Source organism: Argopecten irradians, chromosome 12 (genome assembly GCF_041381155.1).
Source record: "Argopecten irradians isolate NY chromosome 12, Ai_NY, whole genome shotgun sequence".
Taxonomy (NCBI): domain Eukaryota; kingdom Metazoa; phylum Mollusca; class Bivalvia; order Pectinida; family Pectinidae; genus Argopecten; species Argopecten irradians.
In genome coordinates, this window is record NC_091145.1 from 12,082,943 (window position 1) to 12,107,046 (window position 24,104).

Genomic DNA, 24,104 nt, shown 5'->3' on the forward strand with positions numbered 1-24,104 from the left:
ATTTAACTCGAGTACATTCAACTACCAGTAAAACCGAACGTTTTACCTGTAAATCACGAAATATTGTAGCCGTAAAAAAAAAACCCATGAGCATGGAAAAGCGAAATTAAGCACGAGTTTGGAATAAATATTTTTTTTATTCAAACAGCATAAATGTCTCTTACACAAATTTTTTGGCCACGTGGCCATCAAAAGGTATATTGCAACACAAGACAAGCTAAGTAAAATCCATCTTGAACATTTTTCTCTTTTTTAGGGGAAAAGGTAGCTATTGAGTTTTTACTGATTTTCGTGGCGACTTTTTCTTTGCGTTATCACTCATAACCACTTTTAACGACTATTTAATTTCGAGATTTAGACTCATACGGTTTCACCGTTCCTGTACTGGATATATTTGCGCGCAGATGAATTTTCGCGCTTTCTTGTCGCACGCAAAATGCGCAAAATCTTATCGCACGCAAAAAAAGTTGGTTTAGAGGACCACATGACTGATTCTGATCACGTTTAGAATCTATCTAGCACATTCTAGCTAGCACGAGTTTAGAATGAATAGTAAGTGATATCGAACGGACAGACGAAGGGTCAGACGAACTAAAAACAAGAAAGATTTGGTACAGACCTGTAGGTTCATAGTAACAATATGGTATCCCAACATGTCTACCGCTCTTGTTGACGTTCGGAAACTCCCCGTTGAACTCCCAGTTAACTATTTCATTTGTCATGAAGAAGAACTCTTCCTTAGAAGTCATCTGGTCGATATTCTGGCATGTGCTCGCTGTAGATCCCTGAAAATTGAGTCATAAAAGAATAACGTTCAGCACTGTATCATGTCATGCTAATATCTATAAAATAAAAGTTGAATATAACGAACTCGGTAAAACTTTTTCCATGCAGCATTTTATAATATTAGAAATATGACCATGTGATAATTTTATGTAACGAATTGGTGCTCAAAACAAATTCGTTATTGTGTCCGTTAATCTCATTTTCGTCGTAGTTAAACCCTAATAAAAGATATAATGAAACGCAAATGAAAGTTGAATATTTAATTAGTTAATTAATATGGACTCTTAAGAATAAAATAAAATTTCTAACAAGTTTATAACCTTGGGGAAGAAATAAATATTTCAAGCTCATTGTTGTTGTTTTTTTCAATTTGTTCCATTTCTGCAACAAACTACGTATAACGAAATGTCTCATCAATTTCGTTGCAATTCGTTATAAACGAGTATTACTATACTTTGATTTCAGTAACAATTTATAATTAAGGAGACGTGAAATTCTCGCAAATACATTATGTGCTTTGAAATGGACAAGCAGAAATTACAACAAAACTCTCAATGTATTTATGTCATTGACAATAAAACTACACTAAACATCTCTTAACCGTCGTGTCTTGTTTTATGGGTGAATTTCAAAGTAATTGTTAATGATTGATTACTATTAAACCTTAATTAGCTCTTATATAATGACAAAAAATTGTGATAATAATGGATATGTGACAAAAAAAGGTTTTATGTTTCAAATGAGCAATTACAGAGGCTATAGTTTATTAATGATAAAAATTTATACATTGCGTATTGAAATGATCATAAATACGAATCCAAAGTCACATGACCGTGCGCGTGCAGGAAGGTGTGTTACAGAGGTGTGTAACATTAACAAAAACATAATTTGGAGAACTACAGGTAATTTCCGCTCTAATCCAATTTTTTATGATATCCCTGTCTTTTTATCGCTGTCCAAAAACTCATTAGTATAATTTAATCTTTTTAATCTTTAAAAGTTTTCACTAGTCGCCGGATTCTTTCATATTTAGGAATCATAGCTTTGTAACGAGACAGGAAATTATAGAAATAGTATACGTGCAATCAATTAATTTCCTCAAAAACATTTTAGGTACCATAGAAAATAATTTTGTATAAAAAGACAATGATCAACTGTTTCTCATTACATTACTAATGCAAAACATATGTCGAGTTTTTATTCACTATCGGACAAAGACTTATGACACGATACACCACAGTTTCTATTGTTCGAAAATTGAAAGTCGGATATTGCATGCTGGAATAAGATACCAACAAAAGCGACGTACAAAGTAAAACCCGTTTGTCCGGGACTATTGTATCTATTGTATACTAGAACCTATGATTGCTTTATTTGTTATGTCACCTGATTGGTATTGAATTGTTGATATCAGTAAATCGATAACATAAAAGGATAGCCGTTAAATCTGAACAATTAGAAAAGAAATAAAATTCTACCAGTTATTGAAAATCCATGTTATTATTTTCTGTTTGTTATGTATCAAAAATGTTATTTTGATATTTTTTTTACTTTATGGATAAGTTCAAGTCAAATATTTCCTGTTCATATGGTAAATGCTGTTTTGATATTGTTTATTTTCATTTAAGGATAAATTTATCTCAAATATTTCCTGCTCATACAGAAAATGTTATTTTGATATTCTTTTTATTTCATTTTAAATGACGAATTAAAGTATAATTTTTTCTGTTCATATGGAAAATGCAAGTTTGATTTTATTTAAATTTTCAAGGATAAATATTTCACTTCAAGCTCGTTCAATTTTTCAATTTAATTAACAATTAATCAATTTAATGTTGAATTTGTATGAATATGTGTGTAATTGTTGATGTTACGTCTAAATATCAAAAAAAAAAATTTTAAATGAAAAATATAGAAAAATATGATATTATTTATATTCCTGAAGAGCCATCACGAAATAGCGAAAGCATTAGAGGAAGTACTAAAATTAAGTTTTACTTTGTCCTGAAAGAGTATTCATATTGAGAATTTGGGGTAACTTCGTTACCACAACACAATAATCTACAGTGTAAAGAAAGAGACCGGGAAAGACAGTAAAATCTGGTTTAGCAACTACCCCAATAATCAACATCACTTCCATTGGTTCCAAAATTACAAATTCGACACAATTTGACCTATTGATGAACGCGATTTTGTTATAAATACCATTTTCTTTATTCCTTGGATGGTTTATCTAGACATGTTTAACTTAAACTAAAACACTGTTTGGCGAAAGTATCACTTACCTTGAATAAAATGAATGGAAATGTGTTAGGAAGAGTGATAGGGTCGTATGCTTGGCCATCATACCGACAACAGAAGTGTAGCTGTAGAGACGAATTTCCTGTATGGTAAGTAACGTTTGGTAACTCTCCGCCGAGGTCTCTAACGTCAAACTCATATCCATGTATCGTAATGGACCCTTCTGTAAAATCTAAAATAGTTAATCAGTACAGTGATTATTGTAACAAGAATACCCCTTGCATTGCTAATTAAAATACGTTTCAACAGACTGAATCGTAAATGAAGAATCTTAAGAGATGTTTCTTTTTTATGAATATGATCTTATTGAAGTGACATTTAAGACAAAATAAGATAAACCAACTGTTACTCTTCTCTTCAAATGTAATATTATGTTATCAAACAGTTCATTGTCAGTCCAAATCAAATGTGAGGCTTTTTCCCAGTCTAAATCGAATTCGGAACTGGTTTTTGTACGATAGATATGGTTGCTTATCCCTGCACCTCTGACTATGGTGAAAATAATGACCCCATCACAATTATGACGAATAATGAAAGTTTGTTATTTCTGGACATATGTCTGGATTCATACGTAATAACACATTGAGAGACATTAATAACGACTAAGGACATACTTTCGGATGGACACGTGTCCCCGACTTTATAAAGACAATATTCTCCTGGCGGCCAATTCTCATCTGTAGAACTACTCTGTGACAAATTCTTTCTCAGACAAAAGTTCATTTGCATGATATGTGTGTGGAACGGTCCCATTATGTGTGGTTCGAGTGTGTAGTCGAGCAGGTCGTTCCATATCTGTGCTCGAGACGTTCTCGGTAATGTTAGGTTAATATGTCCAGGCTTCCAGCCGAATCTGTCCTCCTCCGGACAACCAAATGTGGACGTAGGAAGACCGTACTCTCCTCTCGGCCACTCAGAATGCCCAATAGCTTAAGAAAAGTACATAACACGAATTCATTAGTTCGCGATCAAGGGCTCTTACTCGTGAATTTATGTATACGTTTTACACAAATATTTGAATTCGCATTATACATCTCTCTTGCGAAATTACCGACGTATACATTTCAATCTACAACTTAATAACAATTGGGCAGCTAAAACATGGTATTCCTTGAAAATAATCTGAAACGTTTAACCAATATGACCTGATGTTATGAGTCTTTAACATTCTTTCAGGTTTATAATTCTTAAGGAAGCGAAAAAAGGAAAGACAAGGCAAATTGAAATATTGGCGTTCAAATCACTTTTTGACATGAAGACACAAGTACCTCTACTAACTGAGAAAGTGAGTGAGGAAGTGATGACTTTGGGAAACCGTTATTGTGCTGTTTATGTATGGAACAAGAGCTGTTGGAGAACAGCAAAGCTTGCCTATTCAGAAGAAGTTGATGTTCAAGTATTTACTATTTAAACATGGAAATATGACAAATTAACAGACTCCAAAAAAACCTAAAGGGCCCCAAATTGGTTGTATTATCACGTTCAGCATCCATACACATTAGGAAAATAAAATCATAACTTAAACAATTGACAAAATAGAAACTTGCTCAAAAACTTTAACATGGAAATATGACAAATTAAAAGACTCAAAAAACCCCTAAAGGTCCCCAAACTGGTTGTATTATCACGTTCAGCATCCATACACATTAGGAAAATAAAATCATAACTTAAACAATTGACAAAATAGAAACTTGCTCAAAAACTTTAACATGGAAATATGACAAATTAACAGACTCAAAAAAACCTAAAGGTCCCCATATTGGTTGTATTATCACGTTCAGCATCCATACACATTAGGAAAATAAAATCATAACTTAAACAATTGACAAAATAGAAACTTGCTCAAAAACTTTAACATGGAAATATGACAAATTAACAGACTCAAAAACCCCTTAAAGGACCCCAAATTGGTTGTATTATCACGTTCAGCATCCATACACATTAGGAAAATAACATCATAAACATTTATGATGACTTACGCTTAAACAATAGACAAAATAGAAACTTGCTCAAAAACTTTAACATGGAAATATGACAAATTAACAGACTCAAAAAAAACTAAAGGGCCCCAAATTGGTTGTATTATCACGTTCAGCATCCATACAAATTAGGACAATAAAATCATAAACATTTATGATGACTTAAGCTTAAACAATTGCAAAACAGAAACTTGCTCAAAAACTTTAACGTGAAATGGGACGCCAACGCTGACGCCGACGCCGACGCCGGGGTGACAACATTAGCTCCCCCTATTCTTCGAATAGGCGAGCTAAAAAGCAAATAAAATGAAAACAAAAATCATATTCTCAAAGATATTTTCAAGTAACAAATTTGTTCATGCTTTTGTGCTTATAGTTGTCTCAAAACCTTCAGACCAATCTGCTATTTTTTTAAACATTTTATGACGCATTATGAAATTCGGAGTGAGCAATGAAAAAGTCATTGTTACACATAATGTTTGGATTCCGAAGTGTAAAATGATAAAACAGGAAGCGACAGAGTTTAGCGGTATCGATTTGTTGAAAATCACTCTCAAAAGCAGTCAAGGTAATGAAAACCTAACCTGTTTCACACAGTAGTCCAGTGTACTCATCAGTACATATACATTGACAGAACTCTTTCTGTAAAGTACCGCCATTTTCGCAGCTCACTGATAAACAAGCTGAAATCAAAAGAAACTCCATGAAAACGATACAGATCTGTGTCCTCCAAAAATCTTAATTTTACATGTTTTAGATTATCAATACTGCGGAATTAATTTCATTTTTCATTTCGAAATCAATTTTATAAACACTTAAAGCCATTACTTAAAATCATTGTAACAAAGACTGGAATCGCTTACTGTATCTGAATCCCTAATCTCTTGTGTCTAAACTCATGGTCAAACCCCTATGTCTTCTATTTCCACGGACGTTTGACAGATCAAATTAAATACAGCTTAAAATTAACCGCAAATATTGTAGACAATGCTTAAAATAATTTTTACAAAGCCTGGTCACGAAATACTTACCTGGCTCATTACCACTAGGGACGATATAAGCACTACAACAGTACAGCCCGATCAAGATAATCCAGCGGCCATACATCGCTGTTCGTATTAGGTCATTATACTTTCCCTCTTGGTTGATAACGTGACAGAGATTTATATAACGCACTGATTTTCCTTGCTTATTACATGAACCAATGGCATCAGGGATTTCACAGGGAGTGTCATAACATATTACAATCTTATTGTTCTAGTGATGCGATGCAAAGCTCGAGAGAAAACACCGATAAGATCCAATATCTCATTGACAGACGACTGTGGAGTAACGCCACAGCATCAAAGTGGTGATAATAGTGCTATAAAATACCCAAGGAAATATCTATAATGGAAGATCATCGGATATTATAGACGTCAATCTTTTATAAAATTAAAATGATTGAAAAGCAAAATATTAAAATTCAAAGCAAGCATTCATTTTTATAATTAGTTTTGTTGATGTATTTTTATTTCTATGACATATGCACAAGCGCTCACCGATTTCCGCATTTATATACAATACAAGAGGAAAATATGGATTGCTCCAATATGTCGTAGCTCAAGCCAGCCTCCCCCACGAGAAAACGTTTCCATAGACTTTCATTCCCTGAGGTCTGGTGTACTAATGGACTAATGTCGACATCGATTTATTTTGAAAGGTAAATATCCCAGAATGCAAATGTCGCTCATATCAATTTCAAAAATTAAAATGTTGTGCTCTTACAAACTGCGAACCATATATAGCGACTCCATACCAAAAACGTTTTATGGTGCGATTTATTCTTTATCCTGACTCAGAGTAATTCTACAACACTAGGCAAAATGCTAGTTCTCCCATCACCACCTAACAATACAAACGACAGTATGCATAGAAGTCTAGGCTACTAAGTGTATGTTGCATTTTACAGTAGTGTAAACATAGCATTAAATTTCTAATTTGATAAAGCTATTTTCAGTTGTCAACAGTCAGATGGTAAGATATGTTTCGGTCTAGATTTTGAGACTTGAAAAATGTAGTTTTGGATAGTTTATCATACATATACTACGTTTCATGTGAATGATCGATAATTCTTCAGTAAAGAATATTTTGGAATTTCTACGTTCTTCGTTTCTGTAAGGTCCACGGATGTTTTGCAAATCAAATATAGATAATAACAGCAAACAGTATTTCTATCTTAGAAAAAAATGATAATCCAATCGTACTCTTAATAATAAATATATATCTGCAATGTTATGCTTAGCGTTTTGAAATTGACCTACAACACTCCTTTAATCCATCACAAAAATAGTTTCAGTCTTAGAAAATTACATAATTCTGAATTAAAAGCACTTATGTCTAAATAAATAGAATCAGCATTAAGATTATAACGGCAGTCTTTGAATACCATTTACCAAACTATTACTGGTGCTTAACTTTTGACACGGTATCTATTTCGTGTATATTACAGAGTCATCTTCAGGGAAGGTATCGAGTGAAGTCTTGTTTTGTAAACAATAAGGGTCAATGCTACGGAAAAGTGTAGGAGAGTGATTATTACTTTTTATATCTTTAATGATAAAACCGTTTACGGGTCCAGAAGTAACTGTTTTATTACCATAAGATCATAACATTAATACTGTTAGTGTCAAGTGCATACAGGTATAGTAATTATGAATATGTCATATGATAAAGCAACATCTCAAAAAACTGATGTTTGTGTAGCATTACTTTGATCTCTTTGTTGAAGATAAACAAACTAATCAATAATTTGGGTAACTGAATTGTTTTTTTTTATTTTACAATAGCAATTACCTATTAAGACTAGCATTAGTTAATTGACCTGGTCAATTATCTAGCACGTGAATTAGACATTATGCATACACACTAACAACCAAAACTTTGATGAGCAGTTTAATTTGCAAACATATAACGTAAAAATATATCATTCATAAACAGTTTTCATATGTTAGAGAATATACACTGATGTATAGGATTCACAACCGAATAACCTGCATACACTTTAGGTATCGATGTAACTTATTAATATTGTCTGTAACCACCATATCACAGGAAACTCTCCATGCAATCCCATATAGACTCATAGAAACATTCAGCAACTGCACACATGAAATACACCATATATTAATTTATCACAGACCACATATTCGAAAAAAAATGCACAAACAATATTTATATCTATCAGTTTTATATACACAAACTGGAATGTATCCTAACACACATTACACATATTCAATATCAAAAATATAAAATTTGATATGTGGATGTATATATCTGTTATTTGATCACCTCATTGTCACGTAGATGGAGGTTACACAACGAGTGGTTATTGGATATGGAATTTATTCCACACGAGTGAGTTATTTTTTAAAAGTTACAAAAGACATGAGCTTACGAGTGTGGAATAAATTTCATATCCAACAACCACGAGTCGTGTGACCTATTTCTACCACAACTATATCCGCCCTTAGCCGATAGAAATAGAACGCGGTTAAGTACATTATCCAACAGCAGTTTTAACATCAAGCGGCGATCACAGCATAGCATGACGTCGTTCGAAAACTGATGACGTTGACAAATGATGACATGACACTAAGAAATAGGTAGTTCGGTCAAAGTTCACCGTGTCAACCAATCAGAATGCATGTGTGGTATAAACAAATTGTTAACCAACAGCTGCATCGTATATTTGATACCCTGATAGTTGAATAACACCGACTATTGTGGTAGAACATTTAATATCAATCAAAGTACATGAGTTATATCAGTCCGCTAAACATTCCTATATTATTCGTCTTCTTTATGTCTAAATTTTATGCCTGATATATATTAGGCAAACTTTAAAAAAAAACTAATAAGGCAGGTTTAGCGGACTAGAGCAACTAATTGAGATTAGTCCGATTCTTTTGCTTCTTTCTCTTCCAACAGCCTAACTAGCACGTGTCCATGACAACTTAGAGGATGACACCAGCACCCTAAACACTTCCCCTTAAGTTCGCCAAGCTGAGCCATCAGAGTTGGACTACCTCTCACATATTCTTCGTACCGTCTAACAGATTCGTCACGTCCTAACGATTTCGACTTGAATGGGTTATGCCACTTGCTTCCTACAGCTCCTTTAACGTAGCATGTCATATCACGGCCAATATAAACATTTTTGTGATCCTTCACCCACTCTTCTAGGTCCTTTATGCCTCTTTTGTTCAGTTCTGCTTTCCGAATGTTCGCAACGTGTGCAACTGGAGGTCCTTTATATGTCTGGAAAAAAACCCTAATACAATAAAACAATGAATAATAAGATGATTTGGTGTATGCGCTTTCATTAAAACATTGTAGAACGACAAAGTAAACGGTTGATTTAATAATGAAATTGAGCGACGCTATGCTTGGAAAAGAATTATCATCTCTACCTAATGACTACCGTATGTTTCTCCCTTAGACCGACATTTAGGGTCTAATGCGACCCTAAATGACATAGGTACGAGATTATCATCGAATCATCATGGCAGAAGTTCAAATGTTCGCTCTTTTTATAAGTGTTTTTTCTTTAGTAATACCAAAATTGAGCATACAGCTTAATTGTTGTGTAACAAGAAGTAAAAATTGAACTTCTGTTTCAAGAGAGCAGAAAAATTATGATAAAAGGAATAATGATAATTATAATCCCTTTATATACGTATCAGAGGCATGTTTGATCACATCCTCAGAATCACCCAAGAAATTGTTTAAATTTACTTTAGATGTATTCAAATGATACTTTCTTAGCTAAAAAAGTGAGATAAAAAAAGAAACCTTCGTTGTAGTGGGTTTAAAATCTACTGATGGTGTAGTTCCTCGTTCTTCTCCATTGTAATTCGGTTTCACCCACTTTCTATTGTCACTCGACTCATTCCTACTTTTTTCAACATGTTCACTACCCTCTGGTTTTGTAGCTGGGGTTTCTTGCCGCTTATGTTTAGCGTCTCCACTGGACTGACCGACAGTTCCTGGCTTCCTCTGTATGTTCAGAGCCATGGTGAGTATATCTATTATTAGCCTTGAAAACGAACCATATTCGTTAGCGAGAAAGCAGTGACAAATGTTCAAATCATTTTCATTTTCTTTTATATCATTACCGAGGTACAATGCATGACGTCAATATATCGTAAAATAATCGTTGATAGAAAAAATCAGTATTGGCTAAAAAAAGGATATCGAAATAAATTGTAAGTAACCGTCTAATTTGTAAAATAAAAATGTCGGTTCTTTGAAAATTATTCTACTTAACAAATTAAGATAATTTATATTGAGTTGAGATACTTGTACATTTAAATTTCGAAATATTGGTTAAGCTGAATGATTGCGTTAACTGGCGTGGTTAGCTTTATATCGGCGACATCAAAAACAAATTTTATTTCTGCATGTAAATTATTTCTATGACGATTTCGAGTCTCAATGTATATTTGTGACACACATGCATGTACGTTAAAGTTACGTTATACAAACGGTCCTGTCATTGTAATATCGATTCCATTATCCGATTAATAGTACATTATACCTGTGTTCGCTATCCAAATTTACTTGCACTGTATATCTAGTATAGTATAAAAATCTACTTCATATACCGCTATTTCAACATCATTACGGTATTCTCTTAAATATAATAAAGGAAATGAACACACTTACCAGTGATAAGAGTTTATTCCGTTTTCCTACGTGTAAATTTATGTTTCAAATGAGCCATAGCTGTGTATTTGGTTATATACGGGATGTGTATTTCACAATCAAACGTCATTAATGATACGGTTTGTTTACGAAGGGAGACAACTCTTATATAAATACTGCGTATATGGTAGCGCTACATGAAATTATGGCGATGAACTGATCAGATCACAAACGCACTGGACACTTAAAGATGCTCCACCGCTGACAAAAGGTATTTTTTCATTATCAAAAACAGGAGCAGACGATATAGCATTTTTCTTCTGTTACAAACGTTACTTACCTTACACAATTACCACCATTGAAAAGTTTGAGTTTCTAATTTTACTTCAAGTTAAAAATATGAAAAATAATTTAATTGCATCCCGAAAAAATTCCGTGGCACTATATTTTATATGAAATGAAGAACTGATAGCGCATGCACCAAAGGCAAAAGAAATTTTATATTATTTTTGTCTTAATTAGGCATATATATACATGATTAAACACAAATTATTGTTCGAATGATGAATATCATTTATGTTCTGTCGGCGGTGGAGCATCTTTAAGTCATCGACAAATGAAACTTTATAATTTCCTTCCGTTACATGTCATTACATGTGAAATAAACAAAAAAACATCTAACATCTAAAGCGTATCAATGTTAGTGTATTGCTTGTAGTTCAAACTAACTGAAGATACATTTTTGTATGAAGAAAACTGCTCATATACTAGGTGAATTATTCCTTGCAGTATAATTATTTATTGTTTAAACAACTTTCTTTTCAGTGAGAATTACATCCGCAACTTTTACTATCAAATTACACTTTTTATTGGAAGATCGGTTCTATTTTTTTTTAAATTATGATCATTTTGCAAAACCTAACCTCCAATTAAATTAAACGGAAATCGCGAGATCTACAAGCCCCGAAAGAAAGTTGGTTTCCAGTAACTCATTATGTAGCCTGCCATGTTTATCGCAATAAAACAAAACAGGGGAGGTGCATTTTTCCAAGTTTTTAATGACAATAGATATACAAATACATCTTATATTAAGATATACGGAACATATAAATTAACAAGGGGAACATTCCTATACAACTAACAACACTATATAACGTTAGATGATAAAATCCACCTACATTTTAATGTAACACATAATCTGCTATTCACATTTGTCATTGTCATCTTAAAATACATTCGATAAAACAGTGAAATATAAAGTTAATTTAACTCTGACACTAATGTTCTTTTTGCAGTAACAGAAATACATACCGTAAATGAACAAGGATTTCTTACTATTCTAAAAAAATTAGCATTCAAAATGCAGTTAATATTCCGTCAACAAACATTTTACATGAATTATCATGAAAAGGAAACACTTATATTGCACCTATTAAGAGAGGCAGTCATTACTTTACGACAGTGAAAAGCTTGCATGATACAGCCAGAGTAACACGAGTAATTTCCCAGATGATGCGTATATAACATGTGATCGGATCGGAAATTCTCAGATAGATAAAGTCTCCATCACAAATAATCCGATTTTCTGCGGAAAGTTTTATCCAAAGGGTAACGTCAGAGATTCTGAAATAGCAGAAACATGACGAGTTAACTACCTTGGAGCTTTAAAAAACTGTAAATAACGAAATTAAATTGCCATAAAATATCTTTAGACATGAAAACGCGAAACTCAATCGATGCGAAAATACGTTTACAATACCTTAATTTGACATAGTCATTCATAATGGTAGTACGTATATACCAGATAAAAAATCTGGCATAATTCGCATTTGGTATTTCTTAATGTTTCTTTAAAAGCAAATACTGAATTAAGTACACTGACCTACATAAATTCCAAAGAAATATGGGTCAGCTACTTCTCTATCCTGAAAATAAAAGTGAGATTATGTAGCGCAATGTATTGTGGGCACTAGTGTTGGCAGGAGTGTGACACAAAAGTTCAATGAAGCAGGATTTTTTTTTTTTTCATTATGCATTCTTTTTAAAACTTTTAAAACTTCTATCATCATATAAACAAATTTATTTTAAGTAGCGTGGACATAAAAGAAATGATAATGTTACATTATATGCAATTATCATAATATCAATTGTTTATGTATAATGGAGGAAATCATGATTATTCATTCATTCATTCATTTCTTTTTCGAAAGGTTCCATTTGAAATTAATATCAATTTCCAATAAACGTTCAAAATAAAATATGTATATCGACAGAAAATGAAATAAATACAATTGAGATAATTCAGTAGTATATCTAGGGTTTTTTTCCTCTGAAAATGAACACATCACACTATCACACATATGCATTCTCTAATTGTTAATATTAGTAAAGTTCACTTAAGGTACATCGGGATGCTAGAATACACTGATGTTTTAAAGAGGCAATGAAGGCTGTCAACTGAAAAATTATGTATATCTTAAATGAATCGTCCGTGTAGAATGTCAGACTTACGAAAGGTTAAAACAAATATTTGCCACTTGAATAATGAAATGATTATATTTCTGAACTATTATTATATCCACTGGCGACTTTCTTTAAAATCATACCGTATATTGATTCGGCTTAACTACTACCTATTCTCGTATTGGTCATTTGTTCGACTAAATTTCAACGTTTACCACTCTCATAGCTTTCAACATAAATAGGTAACCACCACCATATCCTCTAACATCTGCATGCAGCTGAAGGCTCCAAAAGTGTAAAAGTTGGAACACCGAAATCCCAATTTCAGACTTTTTATGCACCGACCATCAATCTTTACAATTCACGAAATTACCAGCATTCTCAGCTTTTAGATGTTATTTTGTACATTTCAGCTCAAATGGGAAATCCCGGCAAAAGCGCAAGAAATTGTGGTTAGTCTAGACAATATGTTAGTTACTACAACTAGAGTGTAAATGCTTGTGTATCTTGGTGATAGTTCTTTAACATGATGTTAGTGTAATTAAAATACATGTATAGATATAATATTACTAACTTAAAACAGATTATTAGATCTAAAGGTTGCTAGACAAACTAGATCGAACACCGTATACCGATATTATATTGCTATAACGTAAAAGGCAATTTACCGTCGAAATGTCTGCTACCTAAAAGTGTAATAAAGAAAATAGGTATCAAATGATATGTATTTTTATCTCAGCATCATGAATGAAAGTCAACGCTAGATCATACACGTATGACCCATTATACAAGATCACAGTGACAAATTAATGGTCACCGTCAATGGTCAAATACGTCATTACATAAAGAAAATAATAAATGTGCATATTAAGCATAAGTTCTATTTGCAAGCATCTACATGATTATTTCCTATATCTTCTTGATTGTAAAATGACTTATATGGACAGTAGAATACGTCAAAATACATTTGCATAATTACACTTATGTGTAATTAATTAATTTCACTTCGATGAAATATTTAGCGTTTTTTCATCTAAGGAACGCTGGGATAATTTTCTTTAACTACTACCTAGTGCTGATAATGTAAAAGATACAATTCAAATGCATGATTGAAGAGTAACTGGGCCACATGCCATATCATCAATTTCCACACCAGTAACGTTACAGTCAGTTTTAGTCTGACTTTGTCACAAGTCCATTCAAACGGTTAGAAACCCTATGTTTGTTGGGTTTTTTTAAATTTCTATTAACAAAGTAATAAATATGAATTTTTTCTTCCATGCATTACTGTAACACCCTTGACAATGTTCTGTATAATATATTGTTATACTCTTCCATTGAACATGCTAATTTGATAATTTCATCAATTCATTTTTCAATCCTTCACAAGACATAAACTAGCGACTTTATTTCTACATCAACGTCAAATGGTAAATCGTAGTATAATGAATTGATAGATAATGTAAAGAAGGTGTCAACGAATATTTTCTTATTACGATAACATTTGATGATACTCTATCCTAGCTAAATGGTTCATCACCACGAGTGTTTATTATATTACAAGATACGATTACAAATGAAAAGAAAGTTTGATTACATATGAATATTTTTTAACAAATTGATAAAAATCAACGACTATAATTGCGCAAATACTTTAGTACCGACGCAATTTTGCTATTTAATATCTACGAGATGTTAACCAATATATTTACCAACGGCAATATGATTAACACAATACAATGTATTGTTTTCTAGGATACGTGCAAATGGGAGTTCATTCACAGTTACATCTGTATGGAATGTATTAGCTGCAACAAGACTGGATATTAAAATGGTCTCCTGGTACACAATTACAAAAGGACTGTGGTAGACTAAGAACAAAAATAGTTTTCAAATTCATATTCATATAATTGTTGCTATTTTACATCTATAAAGATGTGACACGTCAGGCAAAAACTTACACCACAACATCTTGAAGTAATACTTTATTCTGAAATTGCAACCATTCATTATATCAAACGTTCAGAATAGAATTCATTAATTATGTCAATCATAGCCAGCTGTCAAGTGAAAAGAAACTTTTTAAAGTGATTTTTTTTTCAATTTAAAAACAGAAAGATGATTTAGGTCTGATTTTTCACTGAAACATTTTTTTCTTGATGCAGATAAACTATACATAGAGACGGAGAAAAGAAGTCAATACAGTGCAATGTCCGAATTCGAATGGTCCGACAGGCAAAGTGTACTTTATGATCATGTTCAGATAGGAGATAAATTATAGTGCATGTATATTTTCAACACCGGTAGAATGTGTTAGATTTAGGTTGTACATTATCATATACACAAATCCACCTTGTTAGTAGAACTTTTTGCCTGGCCCACTACGAAGCAAATTCAAACAACAAAATGGGATTATTCTTATGCAATATTAAGCGATATATCTCATTTTACAAAAACATATAATAAAAAAAATCAATTTTGACTTAAGTAATTTCTATTAACTCTTTAATTTCAGTCTACAGTTGACTCACAGTATACTGCCCAGAATAGATAATTACTAGACAGTATTTAATCCCTAATGCTAGATATTTTCTACCTTCACATTCTTTATGGAAAGTCAAAACCTTAATTTACAGTAAATTTGGTTTGGTTTGTTTTGTTAAATGTCCTATTAACAGCCAGGGTCATTTACGGATGTGCCAGGTTTAGATAGTGGTGGAAAGCTGGAGTATCTGCAGAAAAAAAACCCACTGACGAGGGGGTTAGTACCTGGCAACTGCCATACAAGAGATTCGATCTTGCAAACCTGATGTGAAAGGCTTGTGATATCTTGTCAGGACTTCTTCTAAACCACTTTTTGAAAAGACATGCCGGGACATCTTAATCTAATACTTTATGAAAGGACAAAGGCTTCATTTAGTGTTTTAGTATAATATTGGATAAATAATAAGTTACATTTCACGAAGGAAGTCGATTTTACCAGTCACCGTTATGAAAATTAGATAATTCAGTGGTATATTGTTAACTTCTACATCTACACAGAAGAATGACACGATTTGGTTAAATGATCCCTCTTGCTTTAGCATTTAGGAGCTTCTGTGATTATGTGCAGATCTAACTACATGCTCTAACATTGGCTAAAAGCATACCAAACTCTCTTCTATCTGTTAGTGTATACATTTTTGGCAACAGTGTAGTTCCTAAAAATGATAAATAAATGATAATTCAAATTTCTTTCCTGATCAAAATCGAAAAAAAAATCTTCCTCCTCCTGAAATAGCAATACTTATCGCAAAGTCAATTTTTGGATATTAGGCTTTGAAGCTAGAAGTGAATAAGCTTTTAATCATAAAATTTAAATTGCAAAAAGAAATTAATTTATCTAAAGTGTCTTTAATATGTAGTGATTTTTATATAGCAACAAGTAAGTGTACAACATCAAATATAGTGCAGAGCCTTTTGTAAGAGTGAAATTTTCCGTAATCTGTGCTCATAACAAAAACTACAAAATATGTGAAAGACAATTTGTTCTTCATAGCATTTGGTGTCTGCATTGAAATAGACGTGTGGCTCTGCTGCAATGTACGTATCCAAATACATTGTCTAAATATCATAATATCAGGAGTTATATCTATTGCATCAAATCCTATCATAACGAAATCCTTTTATTCTATAGTTCAATTGATATTTATGTTAACTTTGGCTGTTAAACACTTATCAATCTCCGAACAAGGTCATAGCAACAAGCTTACAAACAAATACGTATTTTGTTAATTGAGATAAATACTTATAATTTATACGTCAGAAGTGTTATGATATTATCTTTCAGTAACTGATTATATATATATATTCACTAAGTCCTCATTCTTTTTTAAATAACCTGTGAAAGATTACAATATCATAAACTAACATCACAATTCATACTTGTAATTGAAATTTAATCATCGTTGTCAATCTGTATAATATTATTTTTTTTTAGGTAAAAAATGAATTATAAAACAAAAGGTGACTATAAATAAAAGTTCAAAATTGTTTTTAACACATCCAAGCAAAAATCTTAATAAAATGAGATTAATCTGAGCATAATAAAAATATGAAAACCACTGATTGACAACATCAAATTCTGAAATAAATATTGGTTTAAAATGAAACCTTACCAGCTCCGGGTTTTTGGTTTGAGATCGTCAATGACTGCATGCACCAAGTCGAGGGTCGTAGCCTGGCCACCAAGATCTGGAGTGTGGAGCTATAGGGGAGGGAAAAAGAGACGGAGAAGTTTTTATTTTTGCGAGCCTTGGCAATACTTTTATTGCATCGCTACAACAAATTTACATTTTCGAAGAATCTCACATCAAAATGTATTGGTAAATTCCAGTTTAGTTCGAAACATTTTTCTTGACATCATTTTATTTTTTTTGTCATGATATCACAATGAATTTCCAGCCAATGAAAATCGCCTTAGGTCATATTACACTAGTGACATATGCAAAAATATTGCATGGGTGATATAACTGGATATCAGGTTGAATTTGAAGTGCAAAATTATTAGTAACTGTTGTCAGAATAAGTTCCTAATATTTTTTCAATATTCATTCATGCTAGAATTTATTGAAATGATTATAATTTACACAGGTAATTACTCTAGTTTATTTTCAGCTTTACCTTATCTTCATTCATGACCGTCATCACGGAGTCTCTGATCATTTCAGCATGCTTACGGTGTCTGCAAAAGAAAACCTTTACCTTACAAAGCATAACTTATTACGCCATTTTGTTTTGAAATATCAGAAGCAGTTATCAAAATTCATAACAAGATTTATAAAATAAAAAGCTAATGGAAAAAGAGCAAGACGTAAATGAAAGATGACTAAAATATGGAATATGGCATTGATAAGTTTTCACAGAAAACCCATTTTGTAAAACAAACATCTCACCCTAGATAGTCCAGCATATCACAGCTAGCAAGCAGCATACCAGTAGGATTGGCAACATTTTTACCTTTCAGGGATCGGCCAGAACTTCTTGTTCCCTGTAACAGAATAACAAAATAAATAGCTTTCTATATAAATAGAGAAAATAAAGATATCCTTCAGCTTAAGACTATCCCAAGTGGTTCTATTTCTACCGATACAAAAACAATTCCAATCAAACATTCATGGCATAACCATGTTTCTTCAGAGTGAATTCATGTCAGAAACTAAGAGGCCTACGTACGCACTGAATTACAATTGATGATTATTCTCCCCGTCCCCAAATTTCCAGTGAATACTTAAGTGAGCCCTCCATTTAAAGGCTGTAAAGAACAAAAGTTAAAACTTTTTCTACTTCCTCACCATTTCAAACACAGCGTAATCCCGTCCAATATTGACCCCAGGAACAACACCTGGACCTCCTACCAAGCCTGCAGCAATGTTACTTAAGATGTTTCCATAAAGGTTTGGCATCAGAAGGACATCAAACTGCTGAGGTCGAGACACCATCTAATGATAAAACAAATACGCTGTTTACCTTTCTTTTAAGTCAATTAATAGTTAATTTGAGTAATTTTCATTAAACATAAATGTACAAGATGTTTGTTGATTTAAGACACAAGACGTCTCTAACTTCAAGCTAAGAAATCACAATTTGTAGCATTGTTCAGACATAAATGTTAAATGCTATAAAATGAAAGTTTGATGGTAATAGGCATCAGCGAAAAAGAAATCTTATATACACAAAATGTATTCATTATAAAAATAATTAATCAAAGAAGATATTAACCTGCATACTGGCATTGTCAACAATCATATCATTGAACTCAATGTCTGGATACAAACACGCAACCTGGCGACAACTTTCTAGAAACAGACCATCTCCCAATTTCCTATTAAAGATATCAAAAGACAGATTTTTTAATATCTTATTTCAAGTATTAGTATATCATATATATTATTATATTTAAAAGCAATCTTTTTCAGTGCATTTCAAATCTTATTTGAATAATAGCCAAAATTCAAGAAATTTATATTTCATACTATTTTCAACATTATAAAATGAATTAATATTTGATTTATTTGTAATCAAAGAAATATTTAGTTATATCAATGTTACAATATCAAATTTGACCCCTACATCCTGGAGCCTGTCAGATGTATTTGCTTTGAAAAAGCAACAGCACTTTCATAAATATATAGCTCCAACCCTGTACATTTATTAGTTTAAATAAGATTTAGGTAATGGGCTTTTTATTATTATTTATTTTCATTTCAATTGACAAAAGGGACTTACATAATATTGGCTTTATGTATAGCTGTCACCTTCTTCCTTCCCTTCTGCTGAGCGTAATCAAATGCATATTTGGCTATTCTTGTAGATTTCTCAGCTGTTATAATTTTCAGACTTTCAACAACCCCAGGAACATTCTACAACACAAACAATTCCACAAGTAAATGTTTTGAACATGTGAAGTTATATACTAACCAATTTGACAGTATTTGCTAGCAAACCTGATCCACTATTAAATCATATTCACAAAGAGTCTGTAGACCTTATCAATCACCTGACAGGCATAAAATGAACCATTATCAAAGACTTTAAAATAAAGTCTCCTGGCTCAATTATCACCATTCAGGGTCCTGTTTCATGAACATTCTTTAAGTTAAATTCTCCATATGAAAAACATTACAGATGTAAAGAAAAGTTCCTTAGCTTCAGATTTTTGTCTTAACTTCTGTACTTTTCTAAAGAGAATCAAATTGATTTCACTAAAGATAAGGAATGTTGATAAAACTGGGCCCTGATTCTCCTTTTATTGTAAATATCTTTCTGAATTAACTAAGGGCTTCAAAACTGTAAAAGCCCACACCACACACGGGTTGATGTTCCATACCTCATGTTCTAGATTAGAGTATTCCCCCTCCGTGTTCTCTCTGATCAGTATAATATCTATGTCTTTGTGTCTAGTGGATACACCTGGCAGAGACTTACACCACACCACACTGGCAAACAGCTCTAACTGTACCCTTTATACAAACAAAACAAATATGGTAAGAAAAAATCTGAATTTGTATAAACATAATATATACCAGTAAGACGTCAATTCAGATATATACCAAAACGTGAATAAGGTACAATTTACTGCTAATTAGTCAAACTTTCTAGTGATTGTGACATCAAAATATCCATATCAAAATATGATCTCCCAATCACAGGAAGATGGGAATAATCAACAGTAAATTGTTTATTAAAAACATTGGTTGGTACTTCAAAACCAATATTAATTGTCAGACAGCAAGCAAATATATTACACTAGTCAAAATACATGTATAATAATAAAACATCTTATAGTTTGATTTAGAGCATTGCAGATAAACTACTACCTGACACTTATATTATAAATTATTTTACATATATACTGTAATGGCTACATATAAATGTACATTTAGTACCCACCTTAGATCCACATTCATGGACCTGAAACTTGGGTCATCAAATTTTGTTTCAATGTTTCCTACAATATGAAACAAACCAACACTATTGAGTATAGTAGGAATTGATTCCAAATACATCAAGGTCAAAATAGCAATTATTCAAGTATAACTTTAAATATGTGTGAGAAAAAAATAACAGTAGGTAACAAACAGAAACAGTAATTTGGAATTTTTGACCAAATTCCCATGGTAACAGAAAAAATTCCAAAAACGGAAGGTCCGCAATAGCAAAAGGCACAACTAGGACACTTGTCTGATATATACAGAAAGTTTCATGGAACTGTGTTGAATAATATTGGAGTTATAGCCCAGAAACAAAAAGAAACAGTAAATTGGTATTTTTGACCAAGTTTCCATGGTAACAGAAAAAACACCATACATGGAAGGTCTGCAATAGCAAAAGGCACAACTAGGGCACTTGTTTGATATATTCAGAAAGTTTTGTGGAGCTGCGTTGAACATTTTTGGAGTTATAGTCCAGAAACAAAAGGAAACAGTAATTTGTTTTTTTTGACCAAGTATCCATGGTAACAAAAAACATTTCAAAAATAGAAGGTCCGCAATAGCAAACGACACAATTACGGGCACTTGTCTGATTTATACAGAAAGTTTCAAAGAGCTGCGTTGAACGTTTTTTTAGTTATAGCCCAGGGACAGACACAGACGCACGGACTGACGGAGACCAATTTAATATCCCCCGCAAATACGTTTCATGGGGATAATATAACTATCAAATACATGTAATATGAAATAAGAGACTATAACTTCAGCCAAAACAACATTTTCACAGCGATTTAATTTCATGATTTAGACTCTTATGATTCTACTTTACTTGTGTTTAAAACAATTTTATGGAAAGGTTTTGCACATGAGGCACATGTGTATCTCACATGAAATGCATATATGAATTTCATGCATGATATATAGGTGTGGTCTTTTCAGCTCTTCCATCCATAAAAATTTGGCATGAAAGTTATATGTTTCACACATGTGTGGCACTTTTACCTGTTTATGATCACGATGCGAGAATTTATCTGACCTTTCAAAGCTACACCATTCCTCTGGACTGACAGCATTGCCTTCTGTAAGTGGTCTGGATCAGATGAGTTTGCATTAATTTCTATCTGCTCAAAGTCGACAGGAGCACCAGCATACCTTCACAAACATTTAAGGATTGATTGTCAATTTTGTTGCTTGCATTGACTGATGAAGAAAGTTAATCTCGTGCAAATGAAGGAAAGTTCCTTAACTAAAGATTTTATCATCAATTTCTGCAAAGCTTTTCTATTGAGAATTTTAAGTTAAGGAATTTCTTAAACTGGACCAGACCAAGGAACAAGAAACATGTAATTAAATTACCAGACCAAGGACCAAGAAATGGGTAATTAAATGACCAGACCAAGAACCAGGTAAACAGATTCAAATTGAATGTATGCAGTTACAATGTAGAACTACCTGAATATCTCCTGAACATGACCAATCAGCTCTGGACCAACACCATCTCCAGTCAAAGCTGTCACAATATTTCTTCCTCCATATTTAGCAAGGTTCTATAATTAATGGAAAAAAAATTACTTTCATTCTATGACACCATATTATGCATATTTCTCTAGTTTCTTCTCGAAAGGTAGTTTCATAATTATAAATGTCATAAAACATACAGTGGGTTGTTTTCATTGTTAATTTACTGATTTACTTAATTTCCTTGGGAAAAACCTGTGACATAACATTATACCATTTCCATGTAGCATATAAAATGTGTAGACAATGAATAGATTTTAACTGAGATTATAAATTTATAATACTTCATGACCAAATTAAGCAGTATTTCAATATAAAATCTATGCAGATGTATATATATATGGGTAATTATCGTGTATATGTGTCTGAGTAATTTACCTCTCCAGTGTAGTTTCGCTTCTGGCATGTCTGTATCTGAGCAGCAACACAGGGGTTTGCAACCTTAAAGTAAACAAGATCTAATTGTGATGGGTGTCGCCGTAAAAAGTTCCCCAAATCTCCACAGAGCCTACTTTGACAAGAGTGACCCCCCCTGGATGCATGACGTGATATTGTTTTACCAGTAAATAAATTTTATTTCGCAGACATAGATATTATTAGTTACACAGTTTGTTAGTGACCTAATACTGAAAAATATTGGGTCTATAATAAACTTGTATCGGGCGAGGCGAAATCTTAATTATGCCTAATCTTGATGATCCTCTGGGTCACAGGTTCGATCACAGATGATTGCACTCTAGCTGATCTTGTGCTATGTACTTCAGCAATGTTAGAGATTAACACGAGGCACTTTTGAAAATCAAACACAACATCGCAATGATCTGTGCATGCCCTGTTAAATGTTTATACATTTAGTGTCATTGATCTACTCCAACTACCAGGTACACTATATTGAGAGGCTTTACTGGAGAGAAATGAATGACGAGTGTTTATTTGTGAGGTCGCGACTTTGATCCAAATTCATTGGTTGTGTGTTTTACTCATTGATTGACATGTGATACATATATACTACAGTACATATACATTGTAGAACCTGTGACAGCTGTTATGTTGAGATAGCATAACGACGACACTTTCTCATACATTCGACATCTTTATTTGAACTGCCTTTGACGAGATGACGTCACGTTGGACAATTGACTATATATGATGTCATAATCACAATGAGAATTTACTCAACTATTCAACACAACAGCCATGTTCTGATGTTAGCCACATGTACGTAGCTGTTACCAGAGGTTTACATTAGAACACAGGGCCATGTATAGTTTCTTATATGAAAAAATAGCCATGTATTTCTGGCTATTTTTTCATATAGAAACTATACATGGCCCTGTGATAGGACGTTAAACTAAGAAAACGTTATAAACTTATATGTATTGTCCTATCTAAGGAATTCCAAAATTATAATTTGCAAATACAGCTGTATTTTGCAAGTGATTTGATAATTGAAATGGCACTACCACGTTACATGCAAGTAAAAGAGTGGTTCTGACTTTTAAAATATTGAAAACGTTCATAGTTAGACCTATTGATCATTTAGGTTGTTAGGAACCAGATACTATAGGCTAATTCAGTATATGTCAAAACTGGTTACGATGCGATGCACTGATGTTGGTTCATTGTTCAATGTCATTGCTAGAATGTACCATAATCTTAAATAGTGCTACTTTCATGATTTTCTCTTTGTCAAAAAAGAAAATTACAAAAATATGTGATTGGTGAAAATGTATACCAAGTCTTACTTTCTCTGATTTTCTGACGAGAGAACCCAAAAGACCAGACAACCTTCTTGCGCGCAGACGATGCATGGTCGCGGCCATTGTGCTGTCACCTGCTCTAGCTCACCCAAACGTTTTAATGATATTGGGAGTAAACTGTATCAGATTGAAGCGCTTGT

The 24,104-nt window shown here is 32.7% G+C and overlaps 3 protein-coding genes across 18 annotated transcripts; all 3 read right to left on the minus strand.

Moving 5' to 3' along the window:
* Positions 1 to 17: 17 nt before the first annotated feature.
* LOC138336656 (uncharacterized) lies at positions 18 to 6,173 on the minus strand. Its single transcript, XM_069286188.1, has 6 exons — positions 6,098 to 6,173; positions 5,651 to 5,749; positions 3,702 to 4,016; positions 3,072 to 3,259; positions 620 to 785; positions 18 to 46 (listed from the first exon to the last, which is right to left on the minus strand). Exons 1-6 carry the CDS (start codon positions 6,171 to 6,173, stop codon positions 18 to 20), a joined length of 873 nt encoding a protein of 290 aa, XP_069142289.1.
* Positions 6,174 to 7,986: 1,813 nt separating this feature from the next.
* On the minus strand, positions 7,987 to 11,103 carry LOC138336714 (uncharacterized). Its single transcript, XM_069286265.1, has 3 exons — positions 10,773 to 11,103; positions 9,900 to 10,143; positions 7,987 to 9,365 (listed from the first exon to the last, which is right to left on the minus strand). Exons 2-3 carry the CDS (start codon positions 10,119 to 10,121, stop codon positions 9,000 to 9,002), a joined length of 588 nt encoding a protein of 195 aa, XP_069142366.1. The 5' UTR covers positions 10,122 to 10,143; positions 10,773 to 11,103; the 3' UTR covers positions 7,987 to 8,999.
* A 688-nt stretch (positions 11,104 to 11,791) lies between these two features.
* LOC138335911 (isocitrate dehydrogenase [NAD] subunit gamma, mitochondrial-like) lies at positions 11,792 to 24,062 on the minus strand. 16 transcript variants are annotated; one of them, XR_011210358.1, is made up of 17 exons: positions 23,950 to 24,062; positions 22,583 to 22,645; positions 22,139 to 22,233; positions 21,723 to 21,838; positions 20,646 to 20,703; positions 20,083 to 20,215; positions 19,482 to 19,615; positions 18,975 to 19,077; positions 18,548 to 18,694; positions 18,149 to 18,243; positions 17,877 to 17,937; positions 17,372 to 17,460; positions 16,364 to 16,414; positions 15,176 to 15,204; positions 13,883 to 13,900; positions 12,638 to 12,676; positions 11,792 to 12,374 (listed from the first exon to the last, which is right to left on the minus strand). XR_011210358.1 is itself a non-coding variant. In XM_069285094.1 (14 exons), the coding sequence occupies exons 1-13, from the start codon at positions 24,025 to 24,027 to the stop codon at positions 12,664 to 12,666; spliced, it is 1,185 nt and encodes a 394-aa protein (XP_069141195.1). In that variant the 5' UTR covers positions 24,028 to 24,062; the 3' UTR covers positions 11,792 to 12,374; positions 12,638 to 12,663. The 16 variants fall into 16 exon arrangements, 2 of the variants coding, with proteins under 2 accessions (XP_069141195.1, XP_069141194.1); XR_011210354.1 differs by having other exon boundaries at positions 12,634 to 12,676; XR_011210366.1 differs by lacking the exon at positions 16,364 to 16,414.
* Between the last annotated feature and the right edge of the window lie 42 nt (positions 24,063 to 24,104).

Excerpts from the sequence above, each read along its gene's own strand:
- LOC138336656 (XM_069286188.1), bottom strand. The coding sequence starts at position 6,173 with ATGTATGGCCGCTGGATTATCTTGATCGGGCTGTACTGTTGTAGTGCT. Across the intron at positions 4,017-5,650 it reads TGGACTACTGTGTGAAACAG|CTATTGGGCATTCTGAGTGG; the intron begins GTTAGGTTTTCA and ends ACTTTTCTTAAG. Across the intron at positions 3,260-3,701 it reads GGACACGTGTCCATCCGAAA|ATTTTACAGAAGGGTCCATT; the intron begins GTATGTCCTTAG and ends TAACTATTTTAG.
- LOC138336714 (XM_069286265.1), bottom strand. The coding sequence starts at position 10,121 with ATGGCTCTGAACATACAGAGGAAGCCAGGAACTGTCGGTCAGTCCAGT. Across the intron at positions 9,366-9,899 it reads TTAAACCCACTACAACGAAG|ACATATAAAGGACCTCCAGT; the intron begins GTTTCTTTTTTT and ends GTTTTTTTCCAG.
- LOC138335911 (XM_069285094.1), bottom strand. The coding sequence starts at position 24,027 with ATGGCCGCGACCATGCATCGTCTGCGCGCAAGAAGGTTGTCTGGTCTT. Across the intron at positions 22,646-23,949 it reads TCGTCAGAAAATCAGAGAAA|GTTGCAAACCCCTGTGTTGC; the intron begins GTAAGACTTGGT and ends GTTTACTTTAAG. Across the intron at positions 18,244-18,547 it reads ATTACGCTGTGTTTGAAATG|GGAACAAGAAGTTCTGGCCG; the intron begins GTGAGGAAGTAG and ends ATTCTGTTACAG.